The 17,562-nt window shown below is 46.5% G+C and overlaps 1 protein-coding gene across 37 annotated transcripts in view; it reads right to left on the bottom strand.

Annotated features, from left to right (window-relative positions):
• Positions 1–17,562, bottom strand: part of TCF7L2 (transcription factor 7 like 2) — a 197,799-nt gene that overhangs the window by 56,877 nt on the left and 123,360 nt on the right. For 13 of the 37 annotated variants that reach the window (XM_044240523.1, XM_044240528.1, XM_044240527.1 and 10 more), the window contains one exon: positions 16,092–16,235. The exons of 21 other annotated variants lie outside the window; for them this stretch is intronic. In XM_044240523.1, coding sequence (XP_044096458.1) covers positions 16,092–16,235 — 144 coding nt within the window. The remainder of the gene's footprint in view (positions 1–16,091; positions 16,236–17,562) is intronic. 3 more of the 37 variants (XM_044240524.1, XM_044240549.1, XM_044240552.1) reach the window with 1 other exon arrangement.

The raw sequence follows: 17,562 nt of genomic DNA, 5'->3' as shown, positions 1-17,562 counted from the left end.
TCAATAGGAATTGCGGTGGTTCCTTTTACTAAGCGAGAGGACGGTTGGCAGGTATGTTGGCACAATTAGTACAGATAAATCCTCAAACAGCCTATCTGCTTTCTGATTTTTAAATAAACAAAGGGTGAACGCTGTAATTAGGATCAGAAGTGCTTCTGAAAGACCAGATGGCAAAAGGGAAGTTACACAAAAAAGTCACTGGCAGGGAACTGGGAGAGTTTGTTATTCCTAAGGTGAAAGAAGTGATTTTTAACAAATGTGTTTAACTGGACGCCTGGAGGAAAACAGCCACCTCCCTGCAGAAATGATGGCTAGGCCTAGGGCAGCCAGCGATCTGCGAGAGTGGAGGAAGGGAAGGCCCGTATTTAGACGTACTCAGGGGGCACCCCGTCCATACTGCAGGGGGCTCTGCCGCGCTTCCTGCGTAGGCCGACCTCGCACAGCTCTATGGTTGGGGGTTTCTTGCGGATAACGCAGACCTAGAAAAGCAGTCAGTGTGGAGACCACACGGATGCCTGGAGGTCCCCAGAGTCTTCCTCCTTTTCTTCTTACTCAGGAACAATGGCATCTCTGTGGCCTCAGTGGCTTCGGTGCGAACCTCTCCCCCCCACAATGGTCCCATTCAATCCCCCACCAAGAGTGATTGCCCCAAGTTTAACGGCCTGTGTTAGGAGAGCACCGGACACAAAGGAGGTGTTTCCAGGTTCAGTGAACACTTTACTTCCATTCATCAGAGAAGGAACAAAAGCGAATCCCCCCTTTACCTCAGGGAGGACGGAGGCTGGGCTCTGTCATCTCTACCAAAACGCAAACCTTTATGGGGGGGGGGGGGCGTTGGGGACCATATTGTGTTTCAGGATCATAGTGCAAAGAAGGTTCCTGATTATTTTTACCTTCAACGCCACTACATTTGCATAAAAATAGGATTCTTTTGTCCCCTAAGAAGAACCAAGAGGAAGCTGAGCCAAGAGTCTCAAAGGGGGACCCAAGAAGGCAAAGGGAGGAAGAGGTTCCCAAAGACCAACAAGGTCAGTAGATGGACCTTAAATTACACTTTGGAATCATTATTAGGAAAATAGCCTACCTCTTCCTCTGCTTTAAATTTTTATTAGGATTTATTGCTATTTTTATTAAGGAACCCAATGTTTACTTTGTAAAACTGTTTTAATTACTAAGTACTCCTGCTAGCAGCACTTAACCAGGATAGGCTACTTTAAGAAACACCCTTTCACATAAACCGAAAGTGTTATTTCCCTAATTGCAAGTGATAGATCTTGATCTTGACCACAGATTTCTATAGCAATCTTGGGTATCAGTCAAGAGACCTGATTTTACTAGTTGGTTATAAGGTTCAACTTTTTTTTTTTTTTTGGTGCGGGGGGTGGTGGTCTGTAGAGTTTATACTAAGTACTAAGACTCGAAATAGCACTAGTCATACCTCCCTCTCAGAGAGACACCCACCCACCCCTTTACTCAGCCAAGTTGGATTAGTCATACTAAACATAGCCCATTCCCAACCCAACTCCTCAAGCTTTGGCAGGCCTAGTCCGGCTGACATTCCCGGCCCAGTTTAACATTACATAATGAGAGCTTCACTCCCATCATGGGCTGCAAGTCAAAACAAACTTGCTGAACTTGGAGGCAGGGCACCAGTTTGTTTCCCAGTAACAGGACAGGAGACTTACAAGGGGCAGAACACAACTCCAAGCAAAAACTTAAAAATCACCAGTGAACTCTTGAATCTGTTCTTATTGTGGTCAACTCAGTCATACTTGCTTTGAGTTCAAGTACTAGAGATCCCCAACCTAGACACTTAGCAAGTTTTATCACATAGTGTTGGGGTCAGACTTGTTTTCAATGAATCTTTTTCACATATTTCTACGTTTGAGTTTTTAACAAAAACCCAGAAAGCAGTACTGTAAAAGGATTCCAAAATACCAATCCTCTGGGAAAGAAGGTGGTGGGATTATATAGGAGGATAAAATTCCCTGCCAAAGGCTAGTTGTTTCTCCAGCATTCCCAACACAAATGAATGGTAAGATCTGATTTTTCTGGGTATTGCTGAAGGACAGTATCCATTGCTGGAAATGTTTCCAATACTTGCTGTGTGTGAATTCCAGCTCACCTCTTCCTAGTTAATTGCCAACAGGTGATTACATCAGTTCACGGTCATCACCATCATGAGCCTCCTGATCAACATTATGTCAACACGAAGGGTATCCCAGAAAATGAGGATTTCTCAAGTGGAAAATAAGTGAATTCATACTGAACACTCATAACTTCACACAGTAATCTAGAAAGAGCTTAAAATTAATGGCATTCAGTAGGAATGGTTCACAAAGTCAAACTCCACCTTGAGTAAGAGGTGGCAGAAGGGGGCCGGGGGGGCGCCAAGAGGTCTAGACAAAGCCTGGATTCTATCACGATCTGAACACATAAGACCTTCTGGCAGCCATCCCCTCGCTCCAGGCCTCAGTCTCCCCAGGTTTACAGAAAGGACTGTACAGGATAGGTAGGTTTGATTACCAGTCACCTCTCATAACCCCAAGATTTTAAAACTGATTCTCCCAACCTGCCCACCCTGACCATAGTGAACAGATTAGATTACTTTGGTTGTGGTTAAATGCTCCAGGAATTACTTGTGCCAATACGTTAGGGCACTCAGGTCCATTTCTCTGACCTAACTTATTTCTTGCACCAGAAGCCCAGACCCTTGTGCACAATAATGTTACCAAGAGCTGCTACTACCCATAAGGTAATAATTTATTACTATCTCTTGACCCACAAGACAGTCCCAGTCTATCTCCCTAGGTAACCTTTATTTTATTTTATTTTATTTTTAGTCCTGGAGACCACATATTTTCTTAATAAATCAGGAACCAAATTAAAAACATTGATCCCCAGAGCACTGTGGGCTACTTGCGCTATTCTAAATAGCTCCAGCTTACGGTGCTTTTAAAATTCCTTTGCTTTCCCCTCCTTCTAAACTGTAAGAGGCTAAAATGCTGAGACTCTGGTCTGTCTGGAGCCCACAGAAGTTGTGCCCCACAGACAGAGATGTAGAGTAGATCTTTGTGGTCGGAAGGGAGGCAGAACAAAACTAGATGTTGAATGAGCAAGAATAAAAATGTGATGAGAAATCCCACTAGGTGGGCAGAGTGGAGGAGGAGAGGTGAGAGAGAAGGTGGAACCAGAAGGATCCTGGTCACCAGGCAGAGTGAGGATGTAGAAGCAGAGAAATGGGTCTGGCAGCTTGTAGACTCTGGTCAGAACCACAGGCCTGGTAACTCCCAAACTCTGAAGGCGGACTTGTCCACAAAACACCCACTTGAACACGGCTTTCTTTGGCAGTCTCACTACCCTGATCATTCACACCAAGGTGGAAGAACGCAACAACTGAGGGAGTTTTTCTTTCCCAGGGGCTCTGGGGGCAACTTCTGATGATGCCTCAACAAGGAGCAGACCTCAGGGTGGACTCAGTCCCTTTTGTGCCTACATTTATCCTCAGCACCAAAACAGCATGTGCTTTAGAAGCATTCAGTCACATCAGGCTTCATGGGCCTGGCATGTCCTAAGAGCTGGTACACTTGTTATGTTATTCTAAGAGCCTGCAAGACCTGCTTCTACGGCTTTTTCGTAGTTGGTGTGCAGAAGCAGGAGATGCCTGTCTTACGGAGTCAAGTGAATGGCCTTTGGGACAGCTCGGTCGGAAGCCTGATGTGGAATAAGTGGAGTCTGAATGTAGGGGTCTCACTTGCAAACCTGCGTCACTCCACAACTTCTAGTCCCCCTCTAATCCTCATCTGCCAAGCTAAAGAGATGGTATGGTCTTGTCTACCTGAGAACCTGGCCTGGGAACCAGGTCCTCGCCCAGACAGAAGAGTAGAATCAGCATTCCTGGAGGGTCATTCAGTATTGCAAAAGCTCCAGGCAGGTCATCAGACATCGTAAACAACCAGGAGCAGGGCTCAATAATGCAGAGACATTCACGATGAAGTTGAAAGGGGAGCTTACTGTGTATTTTTTAGGCTGTTCACAAGTCGGTTAAGATACTGTACTCTTTGTCCTACAACTGCAGGGTACTATACACAATATGGTGTGGTGCCACCAAAAAAATTACTCTGAACGTGTTGCCCTGAAAGGGATAAAGAAGAGGCTGGGAGCTGGTAGCATTAGGGATAGAATCTCACTTCTAAGACTTTTCCCCCAGTACTTCTATGCCCCTCCCTGGTGTCCAGATGACATCTATTAAATTCAGGCACTGCTCCACAAGGGATCTTGGCCTCTGGCTAGGAGAAGAATAGCATCAAAAAAATTGCTTGCCAACAACCCATAAATTTAAACAAGTCAGGATGGCAAGAGGAGGTTGCCTGGGAATCATCATAGAAGAGAAGTCAAAAGCAATGTGGTTTAAAATGGGACACACAGACAGATACCCCTCCAGCAGGATGTTCCTTCTTTCACAAAGGCAAATCCTTAGGGCTTCCACAAGGATTAGGAAATCATCTCTTCACCCATGTGACCGCTCACAGTCTTGAAACGCCAGGGAAGGTTTTGGTGGAGATGGGAGGGAGTAAAGGATCTCCAGCGGACAGCGCACCTGACTTGACTAAAGGCATCAACCCAGACTGTAGCCCATCCTCAATCTCAGGAAGGGGGTGAGTGAAGGGAACAACATATGTGCAAGGGCACGGATGTCATTCCCACACAAGTGGGGGCACAACTTGCATAATGAGAGCCCAGTCCTAGGGAACCCAGAGTCCTGGCTCCACTGATTCATTCCTCCCGACCTGGAAAGGGTCAAGGGTGAGGTCCTATACAGTGGAAACTGTTGAAGCTGTGTCAGAGCTTCCTGCTTTTCCTCCTCCTCTAACTTAGCCCACCATCATGGGGAGTGGAATGCAGCAGAAAGGACCACACGCTGTGCAAATATATGCTTTATGCTCTGGTCCTCACACCCACTCACACAAAAGACATACCATTAATAAGTACAAAAAAATGTGGGTTTCTTCCCAGAGCCATCTTGTGCAGAATCCCTCCCCTCATTAGCAACCACCGTTAACATTATTTGATTCTGAATTCAGACAAAGGAGGAGGTGAAAAACCAGGGAGCCTCAGCATTTACACATCTAACGCTCACTCTGCAAAATAAACTTTCCTCTTTAAAGCCCTGTTTTAATCACTCTACCAAGTGGCCTAATTTTTTCCCCTTAATTTGCGGGATCCAAGCAATTTTTACTGTGGGTGGTAACAAGAGTCTAACTGTTTCTAATTATTTAAAAAACAAAACCACACACACAAAACAAAACAAAACAAAAATCTAAGCTGCCAATTGCCAAGAGACTCAGAAGCCACAACTTCCGGTAATAAAGCTTTTTCTTTCCAACTATCATAAACCAGCGTATCTGGAGAGCATCTGTGTGTCTGCTCAGTGCTTCCCGTCCATGACAGCGGTGAGCTAGGCCCATCCACATTACAGAACAGGGGGAGACTGTGCGACAGGGAAGTAAGCACCTCGCCTTTGCAAACATATGAAAACCCAGTCTTTAAATCCTACCCCTTAAACAGTTACTCTTAGTGGAACTAAGGACACTTTTTTTTTTTTTTTTTAAATTTTGTGCCACAATTTCCCTCTCTTTAAAAATGAGGACAACAGTCCCTACCTACTGGGAGACTTAATGGGTTAATAGATGAAAATCACTTCAACCAGAGCTGGTACATAGAAAGCACTCAATAGGGGCACCTGGGTAGCTCAGTTGGTTAAGCATCTGCCTTAGGCTCAGGTCATGATCCTAGGGTCCTGGGATCAAGCCCTACATTGGGGCTTAGTGGGAAGCCTGCTTCTCCCTCCTCCCCGCTCCTGCTCACTCTCTCACTATCTCTATCTCTTTCAAATAAATAAAAACTTTTTTAAAAAAATTCCACTACCTTATTTATATATAAAATGGGAACAATATTGGTTTTTCTCTCACGGACTAGCTGGGAGGGTGAACAAGAATATTATGAAACACTGGAGCCAATGCCCAAAGGACAGCAGATTTTTAACAAATGATGGGTAAGTATTAATACTAAACCACACCTCCCACTAGGGAGCGAGTTCACATTTCTTTTTTCCCACCAAAGAGATGAATTAAGAAATACCCACTGAGAATTAGAGCTAATGTTGACAGAGGGCTTACCAGGTTCTGTGTATGCCATCTGCCTTACATACACAAATTCACTGGAATCGCCCAAGAAATGGAAGGTAGGTACAAAAATGTCCCTGTTTTATAAATGGAAAAACAGACCTAGACAGGCCTCTGGAAGATATACATACATGGTCATTCAGTTAGCCAGTAGCAAAGCCAGAATTTGAAGTCATGCAATCTGGACCCCAGGCTCCTAATCCTTCCATGAAGCAGGCTCTGCAGTAACCATAACCAAGTACCAAAACGACATCCTCTCTTCTTGTGAGGTAAACTACCTCCTACCAAAAAGACTCGCAAGAACTACAATTTTGTCATTAAACTTGAAAGCTGGAATAACATGTAGATGCTTTTCATAGGAAATCCAATGGGAAGACCATGCCTGTAAAGACACAGAAGGAGGAGACCAATGCCAAAGAAGGAGGCAGAAATTTCTTTGGGCTAACTTGGACCTCAATCTCCACAAAACGGCCCTGTTCCACTCAACATGAAAAAGAATCCAGCACAATCCTTTACTGTCCAACCTTGCTTTCTACCCTGCTTGTTAATCATGCCTAGAGGGGGGCACTAAGTTTAACTGCAGATAGTCAATTTTGTTAATGGAATTCTAAGCCCATCCGTTTTCAGTTGGGAGGATGAGAGCATCTTTTGCTGTGTTTCTCTAAAGCAAATATTTAGTGCTTTCATCTTTTAGTGCCCTAACATGCGATCTGTCACCCAAGTAAAAAAAAATAAACCTTCTCATGTGAGTGTTTGTAGAAATGATACGATGCTTCCAACGTCAATCAGACAAATGGCGAGGCCTTTCAGAGGGGAGCTGGGCGATCTGTGCTCTTCGGGAGGTATGTTGGAGAGTTATGGCACCCAGGCCCCGTGGTTACACTTGCACCACTGGTGAAAATCATGCCACTGGCTGGCTGTCTCAAGTCCCCTATCATTTCAATCCAGATGCAGAAAAGCAACTTGTTTCTAACCTGCTTTGGTCCTCTTGTCCGGCCTAGGTACCCAGGCTTGCATTGCATTGCTTAGCGATGGTGGTGGTGCTTTCTTTAAATGAAAGCCATCCTCCATCTGCCTGGAGGACATTCCTCTACAGAAACCTGGTGCCAGACAATGGTAGTTTCTTATCAGCAAAACTCCCTCCTCTTAGCTGAATCATCAATGCCCTGAATCTGCCGAACTCTGGGAGACTCCTTCAGTGTGGCAAGTGAAAGGCAGGGAGAAGGGGTAGAGCCAGGAAAGTCAGGTCACTTTTGTAGAAGGTAGTTGTAATCCTTCTTCTTGATTCTAAAGAGTTTTTGGATGCCAGAAAGCCAGAAGGAGAGCTACGACTGTGTTTCTGGATGTCCCCTCCCCCATAATATCTGCTTTCTGTACTGGGCCACTGCTCCCACTTATGGCAAGGCTCCAAGTAATTACAGAGACAGGAATCAGGTGACACAAGAATTTACATGTGTACAACCGCTTTTACCTTCCCCGGCAGAATCCACACTAAAGGCATCATCTGCTGTCCAGTCAAGTGTGACACTCTGAGCAGGGGACCTTCGAGGTCACCTCTGCTCACTTCTCAAGAGGAGGACAGGCACACACATACATTCCCACATTTCACTTTTCCCTAAGAAAGCATTAGCTCTGAACCATCACAGGTTAAACAGTAGCTCTGTCCTTCCCGTGCTTGTCCCAGCTTCTCCCAGCACCCGGCTGGAGGCACCGATGGTCCTGGAAGCGCCTCGGGTGCTCTAAGCCCTCAATTCCTGCCTTTACTAGTGTAATGGGACAAGTGAGGACAGCCAGGGAGAACCACGTTGGGTCAACAAAAGCTACAGAAAATGCACCGTCTTCATTTTATACATTATCCTTAAACCTGGATTATCTGTCCTGACATCTGGGAAAGAATAATAGACATAATTCAAAGCAGAATATTTCCAAAGTTGTTACATATCACATTACTGCCTCTACAGTTAGCAAAAACATACATCCTTTGTCCTTTTTTAACTATTTGTCTGTGGCCACTGTCAGAATTAGGAATGAACTCTCCTAAATTCACAGAATGGCCCAAAGCCTACTGGGTACATGGGCAAGAAGAGCCAGTATAAAACAGAGGAAATCCAACCAAGACTATCAGTAACTAACAAGCTGACAACCAAGGCACCACAGGTACATCTCTTGGGCTGAAGAAGGCACAGAGGAAGAGCAGAGTCTAATAATCAACAGTGAAAAATTAACCCTCAGAGAGAGAGAGATGAATCAAGCCCACATTACCTTTGAAATAGTAAAAATGATAAAAATGAAACCCACATTTCCTGTGACTAAGAAAGGGACAGCATAAGAGTGTATAGAAGATGATGGAGCAGTTCTGTATCCTGATCGCAGTGGGGGGTCATACGAATTTATGCTAAAATTCATAGAGCTACAGACCAAAAGAAAAATCAATTTTGTTGGATGATAGATTTTAAAATACAGTTAACCCTTGAACAACTTGGGGGAGTGTGAGGGGAGGGGTGATAGAGACACTGACCCTCCATGCAGTCAAAACTCTACATATAACTTCTGCCTCTCCGAAAACTTCACTACTGATAGCCTACTGTTGACCAAAAACCTTATTGCTAACATAAACTGTCGATCAACACATATTTTGTATGTCACACGTCTTACACATTATATTACAATAAAGGAAGTTGGAAAAGACAACAGGTTATTAAGAAAATTGTTAGGAAGAGAGGGGCGCCTGGGGGACTCAAGTCAGTTAAGCGACTGCCTTTGGCTCAGGTCATGATCCCAGGGTCCTGGGATCGAGCCCCACCTCTGGCTCCTTGCTCAATGGGAACCCGCTACTCCCTCTCTGGCTATATGCTAACTCTGCCTGCTTGTGTTCTCTCTCTCTCCCTCTCTCTCTCTGTCAAAGAAGGAAAGGAAAATTCCTTAAAAAAAAAAGAACTGTTAGGAAGAGAAAATACATTTACAGTACTTGTACTGGATTTATCCAAAAAATCCACAGAGAAGTGGACCCATGTTGTTCAAGGGTCAACTCTGTGTGTCTGTGTGTGTGCGTCTGTGTATTTTTTTTAATCCTACATCTCAAAAGAAACCTGGTCCCCATATCTAAAATCAGGGACACAAAAGCACACGCAGTAACTGCAAAACTGAAAAATAGCTGATTGCAGGTGACCCAGCCAAGCAAAACTGCAACGAGGAAAGCTATCTGCCCCATCCCCTTGGGGATCTGATCTGAGTCCATTCTGCTGTACAAAGCAGGACAGGGCCAAGGAGAAAAGAGGGTCCCATTCCCTTGAGAAGTGAACCTATCTATGCATGCTGAGAGCCACAGGCCCAGAACTGCCCCACTTCCCTTAGGAACTGCGTGTGTTCCGGAAGCTGATGCCACCGGCGGTCACCTCTCTGCCCAGCTCCACCCATCTATCTCCTGTGTTCATGAGAAAGCGGCAACAGGGAAGAAACATCCAGGAGAGAGAGTTGTGAACATCCAACAAGCTGGATGTCTCTCTGGATGGTTATGAGTTTCTTCCACTTTCTGGTAGAGGCGCCCCTCGTTTCCCAGGCAGAGAGGACCGCTCACGGGTCACCCTGACTCCCGGTGAACCACCAGGCCTGCCAGAAACCCAGCGTGGGGAGCCAGGCGGAGCAGCAGTGATGGAGAGCTCTCCTGATCCCTGTGTCCCCAGCCCCATAGCTCATGTGCAACCCCACATCCTCTCCTGCCAACTCTGTTTTCCTAAGCAGCGAGAGGCCACCCCCGGGGCACGGGGCTACATCGCAGGGGCTCCGGCAAAGCTTGGCAGACACAGTGACTCCTGGGAGCAGGACATAAATCCAGTAGAGGCAGCGTGCCCTCTTCTGTCACTCCAGTTCCTTCCCACCTCCCTTGCCTCTCACCTTCTTTCTCTGGTGCCTTTAGCTCCTTCCTCCATTGAAAGGAAATGACTTTCCAAAACAAAAACTTTCACTCTGAGCACACACAGTCCTCTTACTTGGACCTGCTCAGAGAAAAATGTCTCTCTCCTGCTGCATGTCTGCTTGTGGGGGCGCGGGGGCGTGCCTGTGCACATGGACAAGCACACGTGCCCCAGGAGGTTTCTAACTAGGAGTCAAACACTCTGTGCTGTACAAAGGCCACCTCCTTCCTCGTTTACAGCTCAAGTAGAGGGGCCAGCGACTGACTGGAGGTCCACTATGGAAGCGACAGTCAGCGCTTGCGCGTGTCCCCGTGAAGGATACTACGCCACGTCCGTCACCTTTTTCCCTAAAGCAAACAAAAAATGGCAAGCTGTGTACTATTGCATTTTTTAACACAAACGGGCTTGAAAGGGACTTTTAGAGATATGATGGACAGAGTTGGAAATGTGAGAAGTAAAGGACAGAAGATGATTTAATTCTTTGTATTGCCTCTTGCTAAACCAGCAGCATCTGACACAAGAAGTACGTTCTGAATAAGGACTGGCCTGAGAAGGAAGAATTAAAACTCGGATCTCCTACTTTGCTCACCTGACAGCAACTGCCCTAATAAAAATGAGTAAATGCAGCTCCAGAGTCTGGGCTGAACTCTGGTTCCTGTTCTCAGATTCCAAACATCTACCTCCACCGCATCATTAAAGACACCAACAACAGGAAAAAACTCGAGATGTCACGACAGAGACACACAGACTGATGTGACAGGTAATGTCACAGCCATTAGTGGAAAGTACCCACTCTCTCTTTTCAAGTATTGACCAAGTCGTTTCATCAGGGGACTCTATAAGGAATTTAAAAAAAAAAAAACTTCAGGGTAATTTAAACCCTTCCTGGACACAGGTTAGCCTATGAAAAAGTGATCTGTCACCTCACAGAATTACAAAAGGGGAGGGCCCACAACAATAAACTGTGTGGGTGATAACATGTCACGCATCAAAAGTCAAGTCTTCTCTATTAATGACCTTTGTCACACAGGACGCCAAGAAAACATGTGACTCACAAAGAATGGGGAAAAGGGAGGTCGTCACAAAGATAAGAGCCGTGATAGAGCCTGTGGCGCCTGGTGGACGTCAGGTGGCCTGAGAGGCATGGCCACAGGGCAGGGAACACCTGCACCTCCCACAGCGGTGAGCTCCTTGCCCACCTCCAAGCACTTGGTTGCCCTGGACTTCCAACTCCATATACCGGCCGCACAGGGCGAGAGGAAAAGTGTAAGAAGTGAAAGGAACAGTATTCACAGCATTTGGTCCGAGGAATGGCAAACAACATGGGAAGAAGGGCCTAGAATGATCCTGTCCCTCTCTGGGCCTATCTCCCTGGGCAAGTTGTGTCCAAGCTGCGTCAGTCACATAGGAGACAGGCTACATCACGATACACCGGGAATGTGATCTCCCTGAGGCATTAGAAATTCCAAGTGAGGCCAGACAGGGTCCATTTCTACCACTGGGGCGATCCACGGGCAGAGGAACTCCACGCAGTCACTGGACCGGGAAGGATTCTACAAGGAAGCTTTGCAAGGAGAGAACACGAGAAAGGAGGAATAACAATACCGATGGGATCGCTAGCGGGACTGAGAATGAATCTGGCCAGGGGCGCGAACTTGCTGGTGGCTTGAACAGGATGATCCAGGGCTGTAGCATGAAGCTATGGGTCCTATACAGAATACACATCATGAGGACAGTACGGACTGGCGACATTTTGCCTTCGTCGGTTTTAACTCACATCTGCTCCCCACAACTGCACTGCAACGGAAATTTCACAGTCTGTCGGCACTGGGGTGATGACTAAGCCTACTAAGGGATCCCCAAATCCAGAATGGGCAACCTTCAGAAGGTTCACAGAGACTCTTCATGGCAAACATAGGAAGGCGTTTCCATCACGAGAAATGGAAAATAAACAGAAAACTACTGCATAAGTCTGCCTGTGATTTTAAAAACACATCTCTTAAAAGACGGGAAGGAAGTCTGTCACAATATTAACTTTGCGGGGTGCCTGAAAGGCTCAGTTGGTTGGGCATTGGCCGTCGGCTCAGGTTATGATCCCAGGGTCCTGGGATCGAGACCCGTGCTGGGCTCCGTGCTCAGCAGGGAATTTGCTTCTCCCTCTCCCTCTGCTCCTCCCCCTGCTCCTGCTCTTACACGCTCTGTCTCTCTCGAATGAATAAACAAACAAAAAATCTTTAAAAAAAAAGAAGTTAACTTTGCCTTTGAGAGGTACTTTTACTGTTTTCTCATTGCTTCTCTATGTAATCGGGAGTAGGAAGACAAACATTCTGGCTTAACAGAATGCAAAGTTGCAGTGCAGAGCTTTATAAAGCAAATACTTCTCTTTTAATGTACTTTGTTGTGTAAATCCAGATTTTCCATACATAACATGTATTGAAAACTAGAGTACCAAGGAAATGAAGCAATATCTATATTTGTTTCAATGACTAACAAGCAAAAATAAAACTTCAGCTGTGATGCCATGCTTTTTAGAAATCAGACATCTAATAAGCCACAGATTTATAGGATGTGGTCTAATAAACCTAAGAAAAGTTTCATTTCCTCCACACCAAAGTGGTTCACTCCCTGTCTATGTGACCAGCTTTTTGCAAAGTTAGCAGTTGTCTCTTTTTTCCCCGAAATGTGTAAGTTGAGACATTAATAAGCACCAACAATAATAATGTGCCTGCTGAATACACACGCACACAAGCTCACTCACTCACTCCGATATCCCTAAATATGAAATGAAATGGGCTCAATGCTAGCAAAACGGTAGGTCACCCAAAACATCAAAAGGGACAGAGCTTGCCATCTTGCTAATCCCCAGCCACTGATGGGGGTGGGGGGTAGAACCCCTAGAGAAAGGGGGAAGCAAGGAATGAGGAAAGGAGTCAAAGAACTTTTCAAAAGACTGCTTGCAAGCATTTCTGTGAAAATGTTAGTATTAACTCAGCAATTACAGGAAAAAACACTCTTTCTTATCTGAATGCACTTATGCCACGGGTCACACCCTATTATTGTCACTATTAAACATGTTAATAGCCCCAATGTAATGACTTTGTGTGGCTAGCTTTAAAATGTACAAGAATAGCTAACTAGAAAAAAGTGACTCATGCCTGCCCAGGTGGATATTGACTTTCTTAGTCATATTTACTCAATTGGTCTACCAACCTTAACTCCCTGGAGGAAAGGGCCGAAGTGATACAATCCAGCCAGCTTATAAGGATAGACAGGGAGGGACAATGAAAGTTGAATCCAGCTGGGGTAGAAGGTGTCCTGAATGTCATACTGGTAAAGCAGAAACTCGACTTTCAACGTCCTGAATCAAAAGCTTCCTCCCAGCCTTTGAGGAGGCAGGGTGTTGAACGGGACTCCTTCTTTAGCAAGCAGAGGATGGTTAGTACGGAAGGCAAGTGGCTAGTATGAAAGGCTCAGACCCATGGGCTGCTGCCATGGTCCTCAGTAACAGCAGATTTATGGCCACACCCCTGTGCTGTGGGAGCCCAAGCACTTGCTACACCTCCCTGTGGCTCACTTGCAAAATGGGATCACAGCATCCCCCTCCTTGGATTGGGGTGAGGTTGTGAAGAGTTACTATGAGCCAAGCCCTTCCAGAAGCGCCTGGATCACTGTTTGAAAATCTCACTCTGTGCGAAATCTCACTCTGATGGGCATTTCCAGGCATCCTGGTAGGTGTCGCCCCCAACCCCCAGAAACAGGCTGGGCAGCTCTTCCACGCCCGTCCCCTTTTACAGACACTGGGAGCGAATCAGGGAGGAGTGAAGCCCCTTTCCAACAGATGTGACAAATGTGAACTCAATCCTACTTCTGACCCCAATCTCATGTGGTTTTCACGATACTACCCAGAGCCACGTCTCACATATCCATGTTGCGGATCAGGGTTTTCCCTGTCCCACCACAATTCCTGAAGCAGAAAGTATTCCACATGGTACATCACTAACTATTCCATGGAAATGTCTCCAGCTAAAGCAAGCTGTATGACCGAGTTACCCGAGCAGTGGCTGGCCCATGACACAGACACACTCTCCGTGTGGGATTCCCCAGGAATCCTGCTGTGTGCTCGCGCCAGACACCCGCTCGTCCGGCAAGGCCTGCTCTGTACACTTCGCCTCACTGTATGCTCACAGCAGCCCACGTGTGATTCCCCTTCGCCAGCAGGGAAACCGAGGCACAGAGCACCTGGGTAACATGCCCAAGTTCCCACAGCCCATAAGCAGTGTCTGTGTGTCTGGCCTAGTCACAGTTTAGGAACTTAGACCCAATCCTGGAAGCGGGGCATACTGGTGCTTCCCCCGAAGATGTTTCCATGTCCTGAAGGCAAAGCTGAGAAGTGAACAGAGTCACCGGCATCAGGGATCTAAGTGGCACCTGCGGATCTGGGGTTATAAGGAAGAAACCCAATCTTCTTGTTTTATTTTCCTCATACACAGAATGGGTGCCTGGTTCTCCTTTATCTACCTCATAACTCTGACCAAAGATTAATGAGTTACCATTTGCTGGGCCCCGGCAGAGGGAGAGCTGTGTGTGGCACGGCCTTATCACCATGGTCCAAAGAACAGCTAACTACACTTGTCATAAGCTAGACCATGGGACAGGCAGCTCCAGAGAAAGGCTTCTCTCGGGCCATGGCTGCTGCACAGAAGAAGGCCTCCCTGGCCCGTCACACCCAGACCCATCAAAGGACATGGGCTTTCTGCATTCACGGGCTCCAGGAAATCTGAGTACAGGCACCATCACGGGAGGAAGAAGGAGGGTTTCCAAAGAGACCAGAAACATCTTCCGTTTTATTCCCATCTGGCTGAAGAGGGGGCCACAACATAGGAAGATTTCCTCAAGACACCAACACCTGAAGTCATTGACCAGAATTCAGACACGGTGTAGTGTGCAGAAGCATCCTTGGGGTCACATCAAGGGAGAAGAAAATACAAAACTACTGGAAGGTCCAATTCCAATTCTGTGAAATATTTCTAGAGTTTAGACCCAGGAATGGTGAGAAAGAAATATTTCTAGAGTTTAGACACAGGAATGGTGAGAAAGAAACACATCCCGATATTAAGCCCTAATGCCCAACACAGCACATAGTAGGAACATTACAAATGTTTTCAAAAGGCAGAAGTCTCACTAATTTGGCTCTTAAATATTCATTTTTTTTCTTTAAAAAAAAAAAAAAGCTAGCATTAATACTGAATCATCCGCCATTTAAGTCTAAAGAGTTCCTTCAAAATTTTTTTTTATCTGTGTTGACTTTTGCTTTTCTGAGAACGAAAGCATGTTTTACACAGTCTTTATTCTTCGGGACTGCTAATTTGAAGAGAACTATCACTCCCAAGCATGGAGCAATGTGGGGTATTGACATCGTATTGAATTATTTAAAGGAAATTAACAATGCCTCCTGTCCTTGGACAGCCACGTCTGTGAGAAAAGCCATTCACAGCTGCCTCAGGAAGGTACCACTGCAGAGGACTGAGCATTTCTCAGCACCCGGAAGTCTCCAAGAGAAACTGTAAGTTCTAAGTAACTAAGAACAAAGGCAAAATTGAGGAAATAACTTCTATTTCCCCCTGGGAGCTATGTGAAAGGTCCCAGGAAATCATTTCCTGGGGGTCAAGTTTAACAGGATGACATACTGTTCATCCTTCTCACAGAAGCTACCCATGACACTGGTCCACGTGCGGGCTTTCCAGGGAGCCGGGCACCTGGGGAATCACAGGGGCACCACCCTCCACCCTCTCCTCATAAACCAGCGTTCTTATGGCGATGATAAACCTATTCGTGATCACGACACCCAGACATCATGGCACCCGACAGCTACCTGACAGGAATGCAGGGGCCATGGCGCATGGGCCCTGCCCTAGCGCGAGGTAAACTTTGGATGGGCGGTTTCAGTTCAGAGCTAGCTCATCTCATACCGTCATTCTGCTCCGAGACCTACCTCCAAACACCAGGGCTCCCCAACCTTGTGTAAGGAGTGGCTCCTTTTCATGTCCCTGAAGACTTGAGTGCTGACAGTGAAGTCTGAGGGGGGGTAGAAGTGTTGACAGTCATGTCCCTGAGTGCAGCAAGGGAGGGGGCACTGCTGCCAGGAAGAAAGGGGAACAGAGTGAGGCTTGGGAGGGAGGGGGACGCAGTCACCAAGGCATTCATGGCCCCCAGCCGGACTTTCTTCCCTTGTCTACAAACTCCAAGCAAGGAGGACGATGGATTCCAATGTGACCCCAGGACACTTCCACCTCCCTGCCTTCCAGCTTGGGGGTCCCCTCTAGTAGCATCTTAAACACAGCCTCCTCTATGCAGTGTTTCTGCTGCAGCCCTGCCCCGCTGTCCCCACCTCTGCCCATCCTTCCCCCAGCGGACTCAGCCGCTGATGGCTCTAAGCCGCCAGCGAGTCAGCTGGCCGGCTCTCTCTCTCTCTCTCTCTCTCTCTCTCTCAACTTACCTTACTGAATCTTCTATGAATTTAAGCCCTGTGATACTGCTGGTATTTCTACCCTACAAAAATCCAATCACAAATGGTTCAACCCAATTCTAGAGCTATCTGGGGACCTGTCGAGTCACGTTCCCCTCCGCTGGACTGCCATTTTTCAGAGAGGTGACTACACTTCCATCCCGGGACCCCTGGGAAACATCTGGCTGCACACACACTTTGAGTGTGCAAGAAGCAGGAGCCACACTGAATTTCAGCACAGCTGGGGCTCGAGCACACCCATGGCTTCGGTTCATTGCCTGCCTACTCTGCTCGGGGCTTTCGACGGGAACGTGCGTGTTGTTCCGCAGCTCCTCACAACCACCCTGTGAGGTAGGTATGTGCCCATTTTACAGAGGAGGAAACTGACTCAGAGACGTTAAGGAGCATGCCCAAGGTCACACAGCGAGTAAATGGCAGACGGGGAATATGGACCAGGTCTCAGTCAACTCACGGTGCTGCTGTGTAGACTCGGTTGCCCGTCCAGATATTGACTACTGCACTACCAATAGGATAGAGAATTTAGGGGCATAAAGAGAGACCTGGGATCCAAGAGGGGTTATTTCACAACAAAGAAATATCATTCTAATTGTCTTTTAGAAAGGAAAATGTCTGTGTCCTTTGTATGGATGTATGACTTCTTTATTCTTGTTTTTAAAGGGTTTATATGAGGAAAAAAATGCCATGAATAAGTTCTTCACCCTTTTTAATCCCAAATAATAGAACTCAGGATTAAGAACATGAGATGGAGCACAAAATTATCTTGTGTTCTGATATTTACCCAAGAGTAGCAGAAGGAGCCTAGTGGGTGCTAAAGACTCTGGGAGATAGGAAATCGATGGGAATAAAGGACAAATCCTACAAAACAGCAACCACATTTCCAGAACAAACTACACGGTTACCATATTACCTGGTTATCCCATAGTGAGGGGTGATGGGG

The sequence above is a fragment of the Neovison vison genome, chromosome 2, assembly GCF_020171115.1.
Source record: "Neovison vison isolate M4711 chromosome 2, ASM_NN_V1, whole genome shotgun sequence".
NCBI classification, from domain to species: domain Eukaryota; kingdom Metazoa; phylum Chordata; class Mammalia; order Carnivora; family Mustelidae; genus Neogale; species Neogale vison.
This window is presented reverse-complemented; position numbering and strand designations above follow the sequence as displayed.